This window comes from Procambarus clarkii, unplaced genomic scaffold, assembly GCF_040958095.1.
Source record: "Procambarus clarkii isolate CNS0578487 unplaced genomic scaffold, FALCON_Pclarkii_2.0 HiC_scaffold_153, whole genome shotgun sequence".
NCBI classification, from domain to species: domain Eukaryota; kingdom Metazoa; phylum Arthropoda; class Malacostraca; order Decapoda; family Cambaridae; genus Procambarus; species Procambarus clarkii.
In genome coordinates this window covers 433,183-453,447 of record NW_027189186.1, presented here as the reverse complement: position 1 = coordinate 453,447, position 20,265 = coordinate 433,183, and the positions used below count along the sequence as shown (strand labels likewise).

Below are 20,265 nucleotides of genomic sequence, written 5' to 3'. Positions count from 1 at the left end.
GTGAATCACATTTCGCACAAACTCCCCTGCAGTTTTCGAAATATCCCAAATATCCCAATTTTAAGGCCTGATACTTATTTTGGAGCCAAATTCTGGCTCTCTGCACGTATTCGCAGTTTGAAATTACGACTTTTTTATACCCAACATATACCAAGTACTGAAAGCGGCGTTTGATCAAATTTGTCCCATCCCCCCCCCCCCTCCTGCAGTTTTCAAAATATCCCAAATATCCAAATTTCGACGCCTGAGCCATACTTTGGAGCCAAATTCTGGCTCTCTGCACTTATTCGCAGTTTGAAATTACGACTTTTTATACACAACATATGCAAAGTCCTGAAAGCAGCAGTGTGTCACATTTTGCACAAACTCCCCTGCAGTTTTCAAAATATCCCAAACATCTCAATTTCGAGGCCTGAGCCATATTTTGGAGCCAAATTCTGGTTCTCTGCACGTATTCGCAGTTTGAAATTCCTCTAGGAGTTGGAGTTGGAGGGTTTTTGGATTTGGAATGAGGGAAGAGGCGGGCTGGATGAGGCAGTTTATGTCTTTGGAAATATTTGTAATCATTTTATTTAGAGATGAGTGTGAGCAGAAATGACACACTATAGTAGTAATTTATAGTGAAGATAATATTGTATTTCCAAATGAGAAAAAATTATGCGAGGCGAAAACTGGCATAATACATGCCAGATAAAAGTAGGTTGGCAACAACTCCTCAATAAAAGATTTGGTTGTGGAGGAGATTCCCGCCCGAAGGTCGGCCATCTTGGCGCACAGATTGAACGCCCCTGGCTGGACTTTCTTTCCACACCTCGCCTGGGGCTTGTCATGTTCACAGAAAATGGTACCATCCGTTTTCTATGTGCGGCGGCTGGGACGCCAGAGAGGGGAGGTAAACAAAAGAGCGTACAGGACGCCCGCCAAGCTTGGTAGCTACTAGTCATGTAATCATATTAAGTATTAAAGTCAGTAACCAAGTCATGACTTTACATCAACCCTACAACCAAGACTTCCTCAGTAACACACAAACACCACATTGGCGACGAGGATGAACTGTGAACGCAGGTATTATTGTGACTCGTCGTCTGCACATGATCCAGTAATTGGTTCCGCAAATCCACAACCCAGTTACCAAACCAGTATTTACCCAGTTATTTCCTAAATCTAAACTTATCTTCATTTAAAGCCTTATCAATAACTCCCTTGTTATGCCCATTCATCCACTTGTACACTTCAATCATGTCACGTTAAGGTTTTTCCAACATCTCTTCATATGGAAGCTTTCTAATTTGCGGGATTAACTTTTTCATCCTAACTGACGTGTTCTAGTGAATTATGTCCATTCTTTAGTATGGCGACCAAAACTGAACGGCATAATGTAAATGGGGCCTAAAAACAATACGTTAATAAACCCAGCCGACTTATTGCTAACTCTTCTATAAATAAATCTATGGGAAAGAAAAGCTCTCAGCCTGCTAACAAGAGTGTACAAATCCACAAGGGCCGGGACGAGGATTCGAACCTGCGTCCGAGAGCATCCCAGACGCTGCCGTAATCGACTGAGCTACGACATGGTCAAAAGGAGTTGAAACCGAAGATCTACTGAACATATTGGATCCTGCAGCCTCTCCGAGGCACAAACCAGTGTTAGTGTAACAAGAATGTGAAGTTGACTACGTCCATCTAGTTCCACCCGCTCCTCCCCAGAACTAGTTGTTAAATAAGCACTTTACCTTGACTCCTCTGATCCAACACTTGTCCACACGTGCCACACTCCTGAAAAAATATTTTTTACATATATTAAGGGCAAGTATAAGTAATTATTAAAATAAGGCACCAAACCGGGAAGGCTATGTAGCACCAGGGTAAGTATAAACAGTTTATTTCAAATACAATCGAGTAGGAAAATACAATTATGAATTTCAAGAACACTGGAACCAATCACTGGAAAAGGATGGCAATTGTGCAAATAAATGTGGAAGATAATTGTTTCCATCTTGTTTACTCTGCGATATGAAATGGTTTCACCTGTAAATGGTCCTTTTTGACAATGTAATCACTAGGCTTCTAACGTTGGTTTGGTGCTCAGAGACCATATACTGTACTTAAGAGGTTTTAAGCATGTTATTTATATAATTTAGGCCAATAAACAGCTAAATAAATTAATAATACACAGTACGTTTATCTAAGATTAGCTAAAGGTTTGTTTTTAGTGGAAGACCCTAATAAGATAATGTGTTTCTATGTAACTTTAAAAGAACATTGATGCTTAACCATAGCCTCATGAGTCGGAGACAAAAATGTACTCCGTTAGGCTATTGCAGTCTTATCAGTCTTGCCTACTCGCTATTGTTGATACAATCTTTAATTAATCTCCATTGCAATTTCACCTTTTCCAGTGATTGGTTCCAGTGTTCTTGAAATTCATAATTGTATTTTCCTACTCGATTGTATTTGAAATAAACTGTTTATACTTACCCTGGTGCTACATAGCCTTCCCGGTTTGGTGCCTTATTTTAATAATTACTTATACTTGCCCTTAATATATGTAAAAAATATTTTTTCAGGAGTGTGGCACGTGTGGACAAGTGTTGGATCAGAGGAGTCAAGGTAAAGTGCTTATTTAACAACTAGTTCTGGGGAGGAGCGGGTGGAACTAGATGGACGTAGTCAACTTCACATTCTTGTTACACTAACACTGGTTTGTGCCTCGGAGAGGCTGCAGGATCCAATATGTTCAGTAGATCTTCGGTTTCAACTCCTTTTGACCATGTCGTAGCTCAGTCGATTACGGCAGCGTCTGGGATGCTCTCGGACGCAGGTTCGAATCCTCGTCCCGGCCCTTGTGGATTTGTACACTCTTGTTAGCAGGCTGAGAGCTTTTCTTTCCCATAGATTTATTTATAGAAGAGTTAGCAATAAGTCGGCTGGGTTTATTAACGTATTGTTTTTAGGCCCCATTTACATTATGCCGTTCAGTTTTGGTCGCCATACACATAATGAATGGACATAATTCACTAGAACACGTCAGTTAGGATGACAAAGTTAATCCCGCAAATTAGAAAGCTTCCATATGAAGAGATGTTGGAAAAACAACCCGTTCTCACACAAGACAGTACATATATGACTAGTGCTTAAAGTCAATATGTGGAATGTGGTTTAGTACATATGTGATATATTCCCAGTTAACTTTTTTACCAAGGCTCAAACTCTTCCTCACGTACCAATTTACGTCTCACAGTACTCGTCCATCAACGTAGATAGCTGAATAGTCGTGATTGGTTCAATTATAACGAAAATTGTAGTTTTCAGGTCCCACATGGGTTGTGAAATTCACCTACTATTGTCCATGCTCTTATAATATTACAGATCAGCTACATCCTATTGAAGGCTCGTAGTTTTGTTTTGAGAAATATTAGTTGTTCTTAGTAAATTATAATAAGCACAATAAATTATTACATAGAATAAGTGCTTCACCAATCAATATTATATACCATAGTTTGTGCTTTAGAAATCTTTAAAGAATGTTTTGTAGGAACGCTAACAGAAAACGATGTTATGTTGGAATGTATATAGGGTAAACTACTGCAAACAGGATGGTATGGTGTGGATTATTGGAAACTATAGGATTAGTATAGGGTCCACTACCACCTGTTAGGTGGGTAAGGGGTCCAATAACACCCGCAGGATGAGTATGGGGGTCACATCCACCCACAGGAATGGTATGGGGATCACTTCCACCCACAGGAAGGGTATGGGATCCAATACCATCCACTGGATGTGTATTGCGTCCACTACCACCGACAGGATGGGTATGGGCTCACAACCACCCACAGGATAGGTATGGGGTCCAATACCACCCACAGGATGAGTATGGGGTCCACTATAACCCGCAGGATGGGTATGGGGCTCCAACCACCCACAGAATAAGTATGGGGTACAATAACACCCACTGGATATGAATGGCATCCATTGCCCCCACAGGATGACTATAGGGTACAGTATCGCCCACAGGATTAGTATATAGGGTTCACTGCCGCCCACAGAGTCGGTATGGGGTCCACCGCCACCCACAGGGTCGGTATGGGGTCCACTACCGCCCACAGGGTCGCTATGAAGTCAACTACCGTCCACAGGGTCGGTAGGGGTCCACTACCGCCCACAGGGTCGGCAGGGGGTCCACTGCCACCCACTGGGTCAGTAGGGGGTCCACTGCCGCCCACAGGATCGATAGGGGGTCCACTGCCGCCCACAGGGTCGATATGGGGGGGGTCCACTACCGCCCACACGTTCGGTAGGGGTCCACTGCCGCCCACAGGGTCGGTAGGGGGTCCACTGCCGCCCACAGGATCGATAGGGGGTCCACTGCCGCCCACAGGGTCGATAGGGGGTCCCTTACCGCCCACAGGGTCTCTATGAAGTCAACTACCGCCCATAGTGTTTGTATAGTGTCCACTATCGCCCATAGTGTTATTATGGGGTCCACTACCCCTCATAGGGTCGGTATGGGGGTCCATTACTACCCACAGGGTGTGTCTGGGGTCTATTTTGGCAATACTGCTTTTCCAATCTCATTTGTTGTTCAATGTAAAATATTTGTTGCTCGACTTGCAACAATTTATATATATATATATATATATATATATATATATATATATATATATATATATATATATATATATATAGTATAGTGCCTTTGCAATAATGTACCAATGTGTGTATTTTCATAACTCGTTTTAAATTGTTGAAAAATAAATAACTACATTGTGAATGCAAGTCAATGTTTACATGCTAAATCAGAGTTGCCAGATTCCGCTTAAAATAGCAAATTGTGCTTATTTTCAAAGCTTGAGAATTTAGCTTTAAAGTTGTTAAAAAACTACGAATTTCGCAATTTGCTATGTACTTTAGTGTACTATTTTAAAATAAGGTTGGTTTTTAAGCTGCAAGTCATATGAATCTCAAAAAAAGTATATTATTAACAATCTTATCTCCATAGTTCACTAGTTTCTGTAAATCAGATCTGGTAACTGTAGGCCAAGTACTGGAAGACTCAAGACACAATGTGTTGAAGCTATTCTCTTTGAAGAAGTCATCTCGACAGGATCTTCCAGCTCCAGCTATAAAACTTCACCAAACATGGATCTACCTAGTACATCAAATGGTAAGGAATTACTAAACTGTACAAAGTTTTATGCTAGAACATTTGTTACAGAATTGTCCCTGTCAGGGACAATTCAGTCCCTATTCTATGTGTACTCCATCACATAGTGACGGAGTATGTGGGAATAATTTTGTTGACACTGTCCATTTTGTCAATTCTACAACAGCAGATAATATGAATTCCCAGAGATATTTGTAACTTGAGATACTTGGTTTGGTTTGGTTAAGTTAGGTTAGGTTAGCCTAACCCAGTAAATCCTCCCCGGCTAGAATATAAACCCCGGACAAAGTGCTCGTGAAATGCCAGGCATTTGCAAATATGAGGATGTGGTTGATTATATTATATTCTTTTCTATATCATAGATGTTCAATATATGAAAAATATTTTAGACTTAAAAATGGACCCCTGAGGTACTCAACTTACCACATTTCTTCATATTCATTCCCATTTAGTATGACCTTTTGCTCTCTTTGTTTTAACTATTGTTTTGTGCACTTTACAATTTTTTTCATGAACCTGTAATTTCCTTGCTAGTCTTCCATGTGGTACCTTATTAAAGTCTTTAGCATAATCCATGTATACTACATCCACCGGAAACCCTTTATCTGAGTACCATGTTACCATGTCCCAAAAGTGAGGAGGTTTATAAGGTAGCATCTGTTTTTAAGAAGACCATGGTGTATCGATTGAATAAGATTGTTCACTGAAAGATGGTAAATGATTCCCTCCCTTAGGATTTTCGCCATGAGCTTGCAGATGTGTTATACCTAGCTGATCGGACATTAGTTTTGTGCTTAACTCTTTCTGCTTTTTTTTTAAATACTGTAAGGGTGAAATTTTCATATTTCAAATCTCGGGGTACTATCCCTTGGTTCAGATATTTTGTGGAAAGTATTTTCAGCAGTATTCATAGTTCTTCTGTCAGTTTATTTTCCTTTATAATTAAGGTTTGTTTTCTTTTGTACCATAGAAAGTACCACAGAAAGGTGTTATAATGTTGTGTTAGCTTTTCTGTACAATTTTTCTTTTTTGTTTGTATAAAAGGCTATGCAATGAATTCAAATATTTACGCTACCAATCAATTTTTCAGATAGATCATCGGATTTTGACAGTATGCTGTACATACCAGATGTTCCAAAAATAACTACAGACAACAATAATGGTACTGTGTTTACTATTTTTATACTTTATATATAGGAAGACAAGTTCAATCAATGAGCATTTTAATATATCATCAAAATTTTCATACATTTCTTTCACTTTGTTACACTTGTAAAAACTTATTCTTAGCTATATTTATATAAATGTTAATACCACTGTTAAATGAACATATTGATTTGTGTCCTTATTAGTTATAGCTTATTTATGTTGACCCAGCACCTTACTAAAGGGATTACCTTAACTTGTGTCACTATCTCTCTAGGGGGCTCCAGGTAGGCAGTATAGGTAATGCCACTAACATGCATATCATTATGGGAAAGTCCATAATTTAACACATAATTATAAGTAGGTAATTTGTAGCAAATTTTAAGATTATTAATAGGTACATTGTAGCATAATTTTGCATAAGCATAATTTTCTTGTTTTGTTCTTGTACTTTTCCTTCGAACACTATTATTTTCTCTTCAGAATTTCACCGGAGAATAGCAGTGATGACTAGAGAACATCTTGAACGTGAGTACCAGAAAGCACGTGCTGCAATGATACAAAGAAATGAGTACTTGAAGAGACTCTTAAACGTGGAGGAACCAAACTCAATAAAGGTGACAAACAAGAAACAGAAAAAAGATAACATACAGGATGTATCACACATTAATTCAAAATAAAGACCAGCTGCACCCCAATCTGATGGTAATCTTCTATTATTTTTTTAACAATATTTCTACAGCTGTTATTTGTGTACTTTCCAATAATATTTGTTGCCTATTTTTAAGTGTATGCTAGACAATTATGGAGATTAAATTACTATAACACTGAACAACTTGGTAGCATAAAGTTAGTTATAGTAATATCTTGAGATTTGTCTGAAAATATTAATACTTGTATACAATTTGCAATTATGTACCATGCTTAAATCTTCAAATGTGCCACCCAGACATTCTGCCTGCTATACTTTCACCACCACACATTCAAAATGCGGGCTATTCTACTAGTGGCAGAACGTACACTCAAAGTTATTTGGCAGCTGGTGAAGAAACTTTGGAATCATTTGATGTTGGTATGTCCCAACATCATTTGTTGGTATTTAAATGAGGGTTTATTTAATGGACACACGTCATAAATATTATGTACCAAAATTGTGCTTAATGCCTATGAAATTTTGTTTAACATATTATACTAATCATTCCTTTCACTTACAAATTTTTCTTACTAATTTGTAATCCCATATTTCAAAGTACTTGCTGCAGAACTTGAACAAATTAAAGATTCTCAGCCAAGTGTTTCTGACTGGCAAAAAAGAAGAAAAAATGCAGAGATTAATTGGGGAGAAAGCAGGGCAATGCTGTTCGATTGGACATTGTCTGAGTTGGGTGTTCCAGATAAAGGTAAATTAAATATTGCTGTGTTCATTAAGGTTATACTGTATAATAAGCATCATATGCAAATTAATGACACTCTATTAATACATTTAGACTTCAGATTGTTTAAAATGTTAGGTATACAGTATTTAAAATTAGTATAAATAATTACCCCTTTTTTCATCAGGTAAAGTTTGTGTACAATGTACAAATTGTGAGGCAAGCATCAAATGTGAAGACTGTTTTGCATTTTTGTGTCACATTTGTGACCAAATGCAACATTTTCTCATGCCTTTCCACCACAGATTATATTGGAAAAATGGCTTTTATGAGCCATTAGACCCGACACAAACTGTGTGCCCTGAAGGAAATATCTTTCACTGGAGTAAGTATACGATACCTGTATAAAATCCGTACTTTGTTCCGAGATTACTTCTACTTCCCAATCCCAGTCTAGAGCTACGATTATCTTGGTATAACAAAATAAAATGAATAAATGTTTCATTTCAGTCATTACAACATTTGGAGAAGTCTTAAAGTTTAAACCTGACACTTGGTTTTATAGATTGATTTAATCGTCTGATTGTTTCTTTTCTGTGAATTTCTCAGTCATTATCTGGAGAATAATGTCAATATTTTGTACAATCAAGAAACAATGAAATATTCAGTCTGAAATTCTTTTCCATAAAACTCATTTTGTCAAACTGTCTTCCTTTTCTTTGTTACCAGAACCTGTTGTACCAGCCCAACCACCAAATTCTTGCCCCTACTGCACAGATTGCAAGTTTAAAATTTCAAGCTCCAGCAATCTCTGCATCTTCAACACTATAATGGGTAAATAAACTTTAAAATTTACCCTTTTATTTCCATTACCGGATATTCCTGAATCACAATACATTTTGAAATTTTTGTTGCTATAAATGTTAATTTTTACATCACTATTTTAGCAAGTCGCCACACCACTCAATGCACTGTATTTTAAACTACAGGAAGGTATGACCTCTATACTCCAATCTATACATGCCACTGTGGATATGAGCATCAACAACTAGGCAAGACCATGCACAAGTCTGGTTTCTATTCATCATTAGGAAAGAGCAGCACATTCTACAGCACCAGTCTGCTTGAATCATGGCACCATATAAAAAGAAATTGTCCCGGAACATCATTTCGGGCATTAGTCACTGCACTGGAATCCTTTGGTGCTTCTCGTGGGCGTGTATGTTTTGATACCGTTATTCTTAATATTTTCAGTTTTATATTTCAATACAAAAATTATCAAAATTTTGTAGTAATGTATATTCATTTATTAATAATTAGTTTTTAATTTTGTTCAAACACAAAATGGAATGTTTTTTTTGTTTATTTATCTTATGTCATAATATGCATTTTAAATGTCACCATCTAAAAAATTCTATTCCTAGATTGGACCCATTAATTATATAACTTCGAAGAGAGTGTTCTTCGAATGGCGATTCCAGCAATATGAGCTGAGAAAAATTAGAGGAGAAGCTGACAATGAGTGTCCTGCTTGTGATAAAACCCCTTTAGCAGTACATATTGATGGCAACAAGAAGCTGTATCGTTACAACAAAGTTGGGAGGTAATAAAATGTGCTTTACAGATACTTAATGTATAGTATTCTTTTGTTCTCTACACACACTATATTATAATGAATTATATTGTCTTCAAATTAATGTTCTTATAAATAAAGTATGCACATATAAATATACATTGTCATATGACATATTTTTTAACTGAGTATGTCTTTATAGTTTGCCTTTCAATTGCATCCATATCATCATTTTATTTATCTAACACCATGTAAATTTTTGTTTTATGTAAAATTTAGCAGTGCATCAGAATTCTTCATATAAAACATTTTTTGATACCCCATTACCCATTGTTTAATATTATAGTGGTTACAGACAATAAATAATTATTTCTGAATTATCATTGCAGAGGTATCAGAAACCCCTATTATTCTGATAGTATCTTCAGCAAAGATGAAGATGTTCAAGCTCATGTTGGCACTATTCAGAGCTTGAAAACTAAGGTGAGTTTTATTATATATTGAGAAACCTTCAATTTTACCTAATAACTGTTTGGCGACTATAACATATGGTGGCCATTTTTGTATTTTTTCATTATAGTTTATATATATTGAATAAGGAAATATAACCCATAGAAATTCTTATGTGCAACAACAATGCCTATCGCGCAAAATAATCTCTACCTTCTACCCGTCCTACATAATTATAATCATGCTCACCAACTGGTTATTTAGTTACTATAAATATTTTTGTTTAACAGAGTAAGCACACGTGTGGAGTGTCTACATGGAAAGCTGCTCAAAATAAGCCTCTTTCATTCCAAAGTTTGGATGAAACAGGAATCAGCATGGCCTCCTGTCGACATGGTATTATCCTCCACACCTTGAATATGTATCAAGGAGAGCTGTACAGTTATGCCCACTATTTGCAAATTATGTATTTCAAATACGTAAAGTTTATTTGTCAAGACATAATTTGCAAATATTGGCCATGGGCCTTAACTGTGGCTCAGAAACAATCACATTTTCACATTGGTCAAGCAAAGCCACTTTTAGGAGTCCTACATGCAAAAGGACATCCTTGGTATTGTCAGGTAAATAAAAATATAACATTACATTTATGTATACTAATGTATACATTTATGTATACTAATGTATACATTTATGTATACTAATTAAATTTAATGTAATGTATACATTACATTAAATATAATAAGTACAGTTTGTGTAAAAAAATTTAAGATTTCTGATTGTTTAAGATTAATGATATACGTATCATTTAATATAGTAGGAGGCTTTTAATTTTTGTACAATAATTTGAATTTTTTTTTACTGTATACTTTTATGTTAAAGGTATTGTATGGAGGGCGGTGGGAAGAAGGAAGTGGCATGACTTTAGGGGAAGAGGCAGAGCAAGTGTTTGCATACCTCTCATGATACAACTCTACAACTAAAAACATGCTGAAAGCTGGTATTTGTTTATATGGTTCATCTGATCAAGTTTTTTATTATTTTACCTGCCCTGTAATCAGTATAATGCGATTTGTATTCAGTATTCAATAAGTATCAACTCCCTCAAATAATCAATAAAAGAATGAAAACATATTGGTCAAACTTGAGTTGGTCGTGGTGAGTAAAGGTATGTTATGAAACTGTTATTAATCTATGCTCTTCAAGATGTTCATTGCTATAAATATTTTTCTCAGAAAGAACAGAAGAACTCACAGAGGGTGCAGTCTTTTGGAACCATCGAAAAATTGATGGACTGGCTCGTGCATTAGTTACTCGACTCAGAAAGGTACTAAAAATAATATATATTTATTTTATTTATTTGTATTTATTTTGAAAATTATTATAATGCATTTATATGTGAAAGGTATTATAATGCATTTATAGGTTAGTTATGTGTTCAGATCATGTACTACATATATTTTCCATTATAAATTAGCGACCATTTCCTTGAATTAACTGCTTGAACTTTTTCAATATATCAATAAGGTTAATTTGTATAAAGTATATAGTATTTAATTAACCTAAATGTATGATTCCGAGATATATCAAATGTGTTCACAGAGAAATCACAGTATCGTGATATATCACGGGAACTGTGATGAGGGTTTGAACCCCATGCACTGAGTGCTCTCAGATGCATGCTCTAGTTCACTACGCCACGACATGGTCAGATGAATTGCAACTTGGAGTACTACTGCACCCACAAGGATCCCAAGGCTTCCACTGAAGCCAAACCAGGTTTCACACAATTCCCCCATGAACTCGGTCTCTGTCATTCAGTAGTTCTGCCTTTGATGCCCCCATTTCAATGTCTTTCTCCATGTATTGATATATCACAATAATATGAATTCTATGTGTATTGAAAGGGCCATCAGAGGTAAAACTACTGGAGGACACAGACCAAGTACATGGGAAACTGCATGCACAACCGCCCATGGAATGGGTATGGGGGTGCATAATTAACAAAAATTGAATTGTGGGTTCATTAGTACCCTAGGTTGCAATTCTTTTGACCATGTTGTGGCGCATTCAACTACAGCAAGCATCTGGGAATGCCAAGCCCATAGGTTCGAACCACTCATCACGGTTAATGTGATTTGTTCATTAAATTTATTATATTTTCAAATAGGCCAGAGAGACGGAAATAACAGTTTCAAATGAGATCGACAAACTTGATGTTCAAAAGTCATTGATTCAAGAATGGCGATCTGACCAACAAATGATTTGTAAGGAGTTAGAGTTAAACACTGGAACAACCTCGAAGAACATAAAATATTCTATCGAGGCAGTTGCAGACTCTATCAGGCATCGCAAAAATCTGATTGCCACTGATGCAGGTAGGCTTACTATTTCTTTGTTAACTCTGAAGCAATTTCTATTTAGCTCTTGTCTATAATTTCTATGTAGGTAAATGATGAGGAAATTTTTTTAACAACTTTAAAACTTTCAGCCAAAATACTTTATTTGCAGCATCCAGTAAAATGCGCTCTTCACTCCGGCACAGAAATGAGTGTGATAGGAAAAAGCTTCAAGGCTTCATAAAAATCTACAATAGTGAAAACTCTGAAATTCTCAGTGAAAAGGATGCAATAGAAGGTATCCTGCCATGGCACAATTTATTGCCTCATTATAGCCAAAATGGTATGTAACTACATCTCATTTTATCAGGGGTTACAATTCGGCCTTATCAAGATAACTAACATTTAGCATGCATAATGGATAAGCTTTACTTATTTTTGAAGTAAAATATCATCACTACTGTTTGTAAAAAGGTGCAGTATCATAATCCGTAGGTTTTTATCAGGTTGATACTGCACAATAAACTATGTATAGTATGTATAATGCAAGTACCTAAACTGTAATTACATTAAATTGAGTTGTAGTTCACTTGCAGTAAATATAATTTTCCTCTTTTATTAGTGTCCCTTGCTCAAAAACAGAAGGCAGTAGAAGATGTGGAGCTTCAGAAGAGATCCAGAGAAGAGCAACAACACACTGTTCAAGAAATGCTGCATTATCTCGCATATTACAAGAATAAGAGAGAGATTTTAACCAAACATACTGAAGAGTTGTTATGTGGAATTTTTCCTTCATATCTAAGCAAGGTAAGCTAACAGCCTAAATGTGTGTTGCAATTCAGTTCTTCATAAACATTTATCCAGCAGAATTTTATACTTGAGTAAAGTCTTGCTATTTACAACTTTGACAGGTAGACAATTCCATGGTTTTCATATACTGTACTGGTGTGTTTTACATATATTTGAACTTTTACCGAAAACTATTTATTTATTCTAATTTCTTTAGTATTTTCAGGGAAATTTGTAAATGTCTTAAACCCCATTAAATAGTCTATATATTACAGGATCCTAAGAAGTACACTATTGAAGAGAAGCACCTATCAACCAAAAATAAGAGTGGAATCTTGGCTCTTTTGAAGCAAGGGCAAAAGTTGTGTTCTGACAAGCTGAGTGATGCAAAGCGTTTATTTGGATACCAGGAAGAGGATGTTGATGTTTCCGAGCCCTACCTGGAGCTTTGTGACAGTGAAGATGATGATGATGAAGATGAAGATTTACTACTAAACTGATGATACAAAAGTTAAGTATAATAAATTTTACCTGATTTCTCTTGCTAATTTCTCTTACTTAATTTCTCTAATTTCTAATTATCCTAGCCCTAAGATTACTACTGGCCTCCATTGCCTTGCCTGCACTTTGTTTCCCCCTTAACCATATCACTCATTCTTACAGGTGTGAGACAGAGAGGTACAAGATCATCCAAGAGGAACAACACCTGAAGCACCCAACATTTGGGTGTTTTAATTAATAAAAACGCCCTTCATGGCTTCACTCATCCTGGCTGGTTTAATTAAAAAAACCTAACCTAAACCTAATATATATACCTCTAGAGTCAAGGGAGTTAAGTTTTAGGCTGCACAATGAAACTGCTATTGACAATTTTATAACTGCTGCTGATAATGTCTGTCCTGTGACTTTTTTGTAAGCATAACCAAAAGGCTTAACAATCCCTTGCTTACAAAGGGAATACTTAAACCCATTAATAAAAAACATGACCTTGAGAAGAAGTATAGGTTAGGAATTGTCTCCAAAGAATTCTCATGCTCTTCAACAGGTCACTTGAACTCCAAACCTTTCCAGTTATCCTAAAAAAAGCGAGTTACCCCTGTACACAAATGTGGTGATCTCACAGATGTTAACAACTACAGACCTATATCAATCCTGCCTAACTTGTTAACATTTTTTGAAAAACTAATCTACAAGCAGTTTTACTCTTATCTAGCCAAACACCATATACTTAGTACTAGGCTGTACAAGAATATAACAACTCTTGTATATATCTCAAAAAAAAAAAAAGCACAAGACGAAGCTTGAAAAAGTTTAGTGGTATGCCAATAGGCTAGTCCCAGGACTAAGAGGCATGAGTTACGAGGACAGGCTGCGAGAAATGCAATTGATAGGGTACATAAAGATAAACTGTTTAACACGGGTGGTAGGCGAACAAGGGGACACAGGTGGAAACTTAGTACCCAAATGAACCACTAGGATGTTAGAAAGAACTTTTTCAGTGTCAGAGTAGTTAATAGATGGAATGCATTAGGCAGTGATGTGGTGGAGGCTGACTCCATACACAGTTTCAAATGCAGATATGATAGAGCCCAGTAGGCTCAGGAATCTGTACATCAGTTGATTGCCAGTTGAGAGGTGGGACCAAAGAGCCAGAGCTCAACCCCCCGCAACCACAACTAGGTGAGTATACACACAAACACACACACGTACACACACACACACACACACACACAAACATACACACACTAATGCCTCTATTCACCTTGCAGTAAATAGGAACCTGAAAGTCAGGAAGCTGCTAAAGGCTGCATCTTGGGGATGTGTGAGTGTGTTAGATAAAAATATATGTTGTTTAGATATGATGGAGGAAAAGAGGCCGAGAGTCGGTACATTAGACAACCGACGCTTAGAAAGGCGGGGTCCAAGAGCTAACAGCTAAATCTTGGAAATAATAAATTAAAATATTTAATACACCCACATACATGTTTCACATTATTTTGGCTGAGGGCACACTGAGGGCTGATGGCCCCGTCGACGGGGCAGGAAGTCGGTGGTTGATCAAAGGCCTCCCACATCCTCCACATACCTGAGGATTATTCCGGCTTAATTTTAAACGGAAGTAATGTCTTGGCATTTACGGCTTCAGCGGGTGGGTGGGTCCGTGGGTTTATTACACTGTGAGTGAAAACAATCGCCTATTCTCTATTTTATATTGCGGCTTGTAGAGCTAGAAGCTGTTGCCTCTTGTGTGCGTTGCACAAGGGGATTAATATCTGGATTAATAGCTTTCAATATTTCCAGTATTTTTTAAGGTAACGCTTAAATACCGAAGATACTGCTATTGGACACCGCTTAATTGACAATGTCTCAACAACGCAGGCTAAAGATGTGCGTGGCTCCTGCTATTGCAATGATGCTCATTTGTTTTTCAATGATGGGCCTTAGTTGCCCCCTCTCTAACTTACCGTTCTAAATACCCCTTCTCCATCTTCCGCAAACATTTCCCCTCATACATCTCCCCCCTTTCCTCCTGTCCCCCTTGTCCATCTTTGTCCCCCTGTCCATCTTTGTCCCCTGTCCCTCACTTTGTCCCCTTGCCCACATTTTCTGTCCTCTGTCCCAGATCCCTTTCCCCCTCTCTGTCCCCCTCTCTGTCCCCCTGTCCCCCCTTTCCATCTCTCTGTCCCCCTGTCCCTCTCTATCCCATTGTCCCTGTCTCTGTCCCCCCTGTCTCTCTCTGTCCCCCTGTTCTTCTCTGTCCTCCTGTTCCTCTCTCTGTCCCCCTGTCACTCTCTGTCCCCCTGTTCCTCTATGTCCCCCTGTCCATCTCTCTGTCCCCTGTACCTCTCTGTCCCCCTGCCCACTCTTTCTGTCCGCTGTCCATCATCTGTCCCCCTCCCTTTCCTCCAGTCCCCCTATCCATCTCTGTCCCCTTGTCCCTGTCTCTCCTCTGTCCCCTCTCTCTTGGTCTCCTGCCCCCCTCTCCTCCCTCTGTCCCCCGGTCCCCCTCTCTGACCCTGTCCCTCTGTCTCTGTCTCTGTCCATGCCCCCCTCTCTGTCCATGCCCCCCTCTCTGTCCCTGTCTATATATATATATATATATATATATATATATATATATATATATATATATATATATATATATATGTATGTATGAGTGTGTGTGTACATGTGTATACAACATTAATAATTTTGTAACTAGCGTCAAACATTGTTATTTGCTTAGCTAAACGAACTAGAGGGTTCAGGTCCTGAACCGATTATGTGCCTCTGTAATCCTTTACACCACGGCCCACGGGATGGGTATGGGGTGCATAATAAAGAAAGCAATAGAAGAAATTGAAATTGCATAATACGGTTATTGACATTCAATAATAGTAAGATAAAGCAATGAGGACCAAATGGGAGACCAGTGATCAGTGTCTTGTATCCCCTGCAATACCTCAAATCCTACGTACCTCACTGACAGGCTCCAGTATGTTTCTGTGAATAATTCAATTTCTCCCACCCTACCCATCAACATTGGTGTTCCTCAGGGCAGCATACTTGGCATACTTGGGTATCCTTTGGAGGTGCTTATCCAGTTCTCACTTGAACACTGTGAGGGGATTGCCAGTTATGCCATGCAGTTATGCAATGTATGAATCTATCTATAAGTCCACCAATCTTTGTAAAAATTTCTTGTATGGATGTACCTTACCTAAATAAACATTTATTTATTTATTATTTATATTTAGGATTCATCAACTGCCAAAGATATTCACATGTCAGTATAATTCTGGCGAGAGAGAGGTTTGGGAAAAGCCGTTATACCAACTAGTCAGCAATAAGGGTGATATTTGTGGGGCACAGGCACGCTCGGCCTGGCCCATTAACCCCCAACTGACACTATAACTACTAGCTACTAGGTACATGAACATAATTACATAATTTACGTACATAATTACTAGGTACATGAGGACTGGCCATTGTACTATATAGACCTGAAAAAGTGTAACTTAGCGACAACAAGAAAATATTGAATCACAAGACCACCGACGACCATTCCCTTACCCTGCCATAAACACTGAAATTTGACACCCTACCTCTGGAGCCACCCTGACCACAGGTCCACCAACTACATTTCCCTCCCTCCAACTCTGCCTCCACTTACATTGTACACACACATATTGTACACCACGCAAGTGTGGACTAGTGTGTAAATCTTACTGATACCACACTTAACCTTTATTCTTTCTCAATGTGTTGTATAAAAGGATCTGATTATACCGTTTCATTTCTAACTCCTTTTCTTGGAAGAATGCCACATATGATCGTACACACACACAAGGTCTGTATAGGGTATAGGCAAGGTCTGACAAGGTATACTAGGTGAGTACTAGTTGAGTACTTACACACAAGATATTCTAGGTGAGACTAGGTGAGTATACACACACACGCAACATATACTAAGTTAGTACACCCAGAAACAAGATATACTAGGTGAATACACACATACAAGGTATACTAGGTGAGTACTAGTTGAGTACTTACACACAAGATATTCTAGGTGAGACTAGGTGAGTATACACACACACGCAACATATACTAAGTTAGTACACCCAGAAACAAGATATACTAGGTGAATACACACATACAAGGTATACTAGGTGAGTACTAGTTGAGTACTTACACACAAGATATTCTAGGTGAGACTAGGTGAGTATACACACACACGCAACATATACTAAGTTAGTACACCCAGAAACAAGATATACTAGGTGAATACACACATACAAGGTATACTAGGTGAGTACTAGTTGAGTACTTACACACAAGATATTCTAGGTGAGACTAGGTGAGTATACACACACACGCAACATATACTAAGTTAGTACACCCAGAAACAAGATATACTAGGTGAATACACACATACAAGGTATACTAGGTGAGTACTAGTTGAGTACTTACACACAAGATATTCTAGGTGAGACTAGGTGAGTATACACACACACACGCAACATATACTAGGTTAGTACACCCAGAAACAAGATATACTAGGTGAATACCCCAACACCAACCTCCTACAGTACACCTCCCACAGTAACCCCAACACCAACCTCCCACAGGTAACCCCAACACCAACCTCCCACAGTACACCTCCCACAGGTAATCCCAGCACCAACCTCCCACAGTACACCTCCCACAGGTAACCCCAGCACCAATCTCCCACAGTAACCCCAACACCAACCTCCCACAGTACACAACACCTACCTCCCACAGTACACATCCCACAGGTAACCCCAGCACCAACCTCCCACAGTACACCTCCCACAGTAACCCCAACACCAACCTCCCACAGTACACAACACCAACCTCCCACAGTACACATCCCACAGGTAACCCCAGCACCAACCTCCCACAGGTAACCCCAACACCAACCTCCCACAGTACACAACACCAACCTCCCACAGTACACCTCCCACAGGTAACCCCAGCACCAACCTCCCACAGTACACATCCCACAGGTAACCCCAGCACCAACCTCCCACAGTACACAACACCAACCTCCCACAGTACACCTCCCACAGTACACCTCCCACAGGTAACCCCAGCACCAACCTCCCACAGTACACCTCCTACAGGTAACCCCAACACCAACCTCACACAGTACACCTCCCACAGTAACCCCAGCACCAACCTCCCACAGGTACAAAATGAAGCCATGAGAATTATCTTAGGATGCCCAAGAAATGCTATGATTGAGAAAATCAGGATGGAGTTGAATCTGCAGAGTATTGGGGATAGAATTGCAGAGATAAATGTAGCTTCTGCCATTAGATTAATGAGAGGTGGGGGAGCTAATGAATTGGTCCTCTCAGTTCAAAAGGTGGGAAGTACTGAACAATGTATGATGAAGAAAAGAGCATATATGAATACCTTATGTTCTAATGTTATTAAGTATGATGTTATTTCAGAGTGTATTGCTGTGCCCAAGAGAAAATTTACACCACCATGGGAGGATTGTAATGTAGATGTAGTAATTACTCCCTTGCAAAAGAAAAAAAGTATGTATGAAATAGGAGAGCTGAGGGCAACATATGATTGTATAATTAGAAAATTGCCTACAGAAAACACTCTACTACATGTATATTGTGATGGGTCAGTAGCTAGGGATGGGAAGGCAGGATGTATATTGTGATGGGTCAGTAGCTAGGGATGGGAAGGCAGGATGTATATGTTCTTAACATTCTGAAACCTATATTGTTTGCTGATGATACTACACTCATCTACTCCAACCCCAACCCACATACACTAAATACTGTAATGTTGTTAATAATGAACTAAAAAAAGTCCACTTATGGATGTCAACCAACAAACTAACACTTAACATAGAAAAGACCTACTACATCTTATTTGGAAGCAAATCTACAAATGCAATTCAGCTTCAGATGACAATGTAAACATTAGCAATAACAATGATGGAAAGTTTCTTGGTCTATTCTTAGACAAGAGACTCAACTTCAGTACCCACATACAACACATAACTAAGAAAGTCTCTAAAACAGTTGGTATACTCTCCAAAATCAGATATTATGTACCTAACCCTGCTCTCATCTCTCTATATTATACACTAATCTATCCCTATCTCAACTATGGTATCTGTGCATGGGGTTCAACCACTGCAAACCACCTCAAGTCCATCATCACCCAGCAAAAATCTGCTATCAGAATAATATCAAATTCTGCTTTCAGACAACACTCAGCCCCCTTGTTTAACTCCCTAAACATGCTAAACATAATCTCACTCCATAAATTCTCTTGTGTCAACTACATTTACAAAACTCTGTTCTTAAATGCAAATCCTGCTCTGAAACTCTTCCTGGACAGATGTAATAGGACCCATTATCACCACACCAGAAATAAATATCTCTTTGATATCCCCAGAGTTAAACTTGTATAAATAAATAAATAAATAAATAATGTTTATTCAGGTAAGGTACATACATACAAGTAATGTTACATTAATGGATCGATATATAGATAGAGCTAGTACATACAATGCCTAAAGCCACTATTACGCAACGCGTTTCGGGCAGGAAAAACATTAATATCTAGAACTTAATACTAATTGAGCATAAAGAATAAAATGTGTTGAGAACAAATACAAATAAAGATAAAAAAAAGAGGGAACATGACTGAAAAAGCAGCACAAATACAATAGGTTGACAAACAGTGTTGATTAAAAAAAAAAAAAAATAACAGACATGGGTTGACAATAGAGGGGTAAGGTAGGTTAGTGAATTTATTAGGTAGTGTTTAGTTTTTATCTTAAACTGGTTGAGAGAGGTACAGTCTTTAACATGGTTGGGAAGATCATTCCACATTCTGGGTCCCTTGATTTGTAGAGCATTTCTAGTTTGATTAAGTCGTACTCTTGGAATATCAAAA

At 38.1% G+C, this 20,265-nt stretch overlaps 2 protein-coding genes and 1 long non-coding RNA gene across 3 annotated transcripts in view; all 3 read left to right on the top strand.

The window, feature by feature from the left end:
* The first annotated feature begins 2,567 nt into the window (after nucleotides 1-2,567).
* LOC138361038 (beta-lactamase-like protein 2 homolog) overlaps nucleotides 2,568-20,265 on the top strand; it is a 430,568-nt gene continuing 412,870 nt past the window's right edge. Inside the window, exon 1 of the mRNA XM_069320508.1 lies at nucleotides 2,568-2,610. The gene's annotated coding sequence lies outside the window, so the exon portion shown is untranslated. The remainder of the gene's footprint in view (nucleotides 2,611-20,265) is intronic.
* Nucleotides 10,587-12,067, top strand: LOC138361037 (uncharacterized). The gene is made up of 3 exons (XR_011226764.1): nucleotides 10,587-10,706; nucleotides 10,942-11,033; nucleotides 11,877-12,067. It is a non-coding gene; the product is annotated as an uncharacterized lncRNA (long non-coding RNA).
* Nucleotides 12,673-13,517, top strand: LOC138361040 (uncharacterized). The gene is made up of 2 exons (XM_069320514.1): nucleotides 12,673-12,852; nucleotides 13,110-13,517. Exons 1-2 carry the CDS (start codon nucleotides 12,754-12,756, stop codon nucleotides 13,332-13,334), a joined length of 324 nt encoding a protein of 107 aa, XP_069176615.1. The 5' UTR covers nucleotides 12,673-12,753; the 3' UTR covers nucleotides 13,335-13,517.

Bases quoted from the DNA above. Each gene is read 5' to 3' on its own strand.
- LOC138361040 (XM_069320514.1), top strand. From the start codon at position 12,754: ATGCTGCATTATCTCGCATATTACAAGAATAAGAGAGAGATTTTAACC. The intron at 12,853-13,109 runs GTAAGCTAACAG...TATATATTACAG, and splicing joins TTCCTTCATATCTAAGCAAG to GATCCTAAGAAGTACACTAT.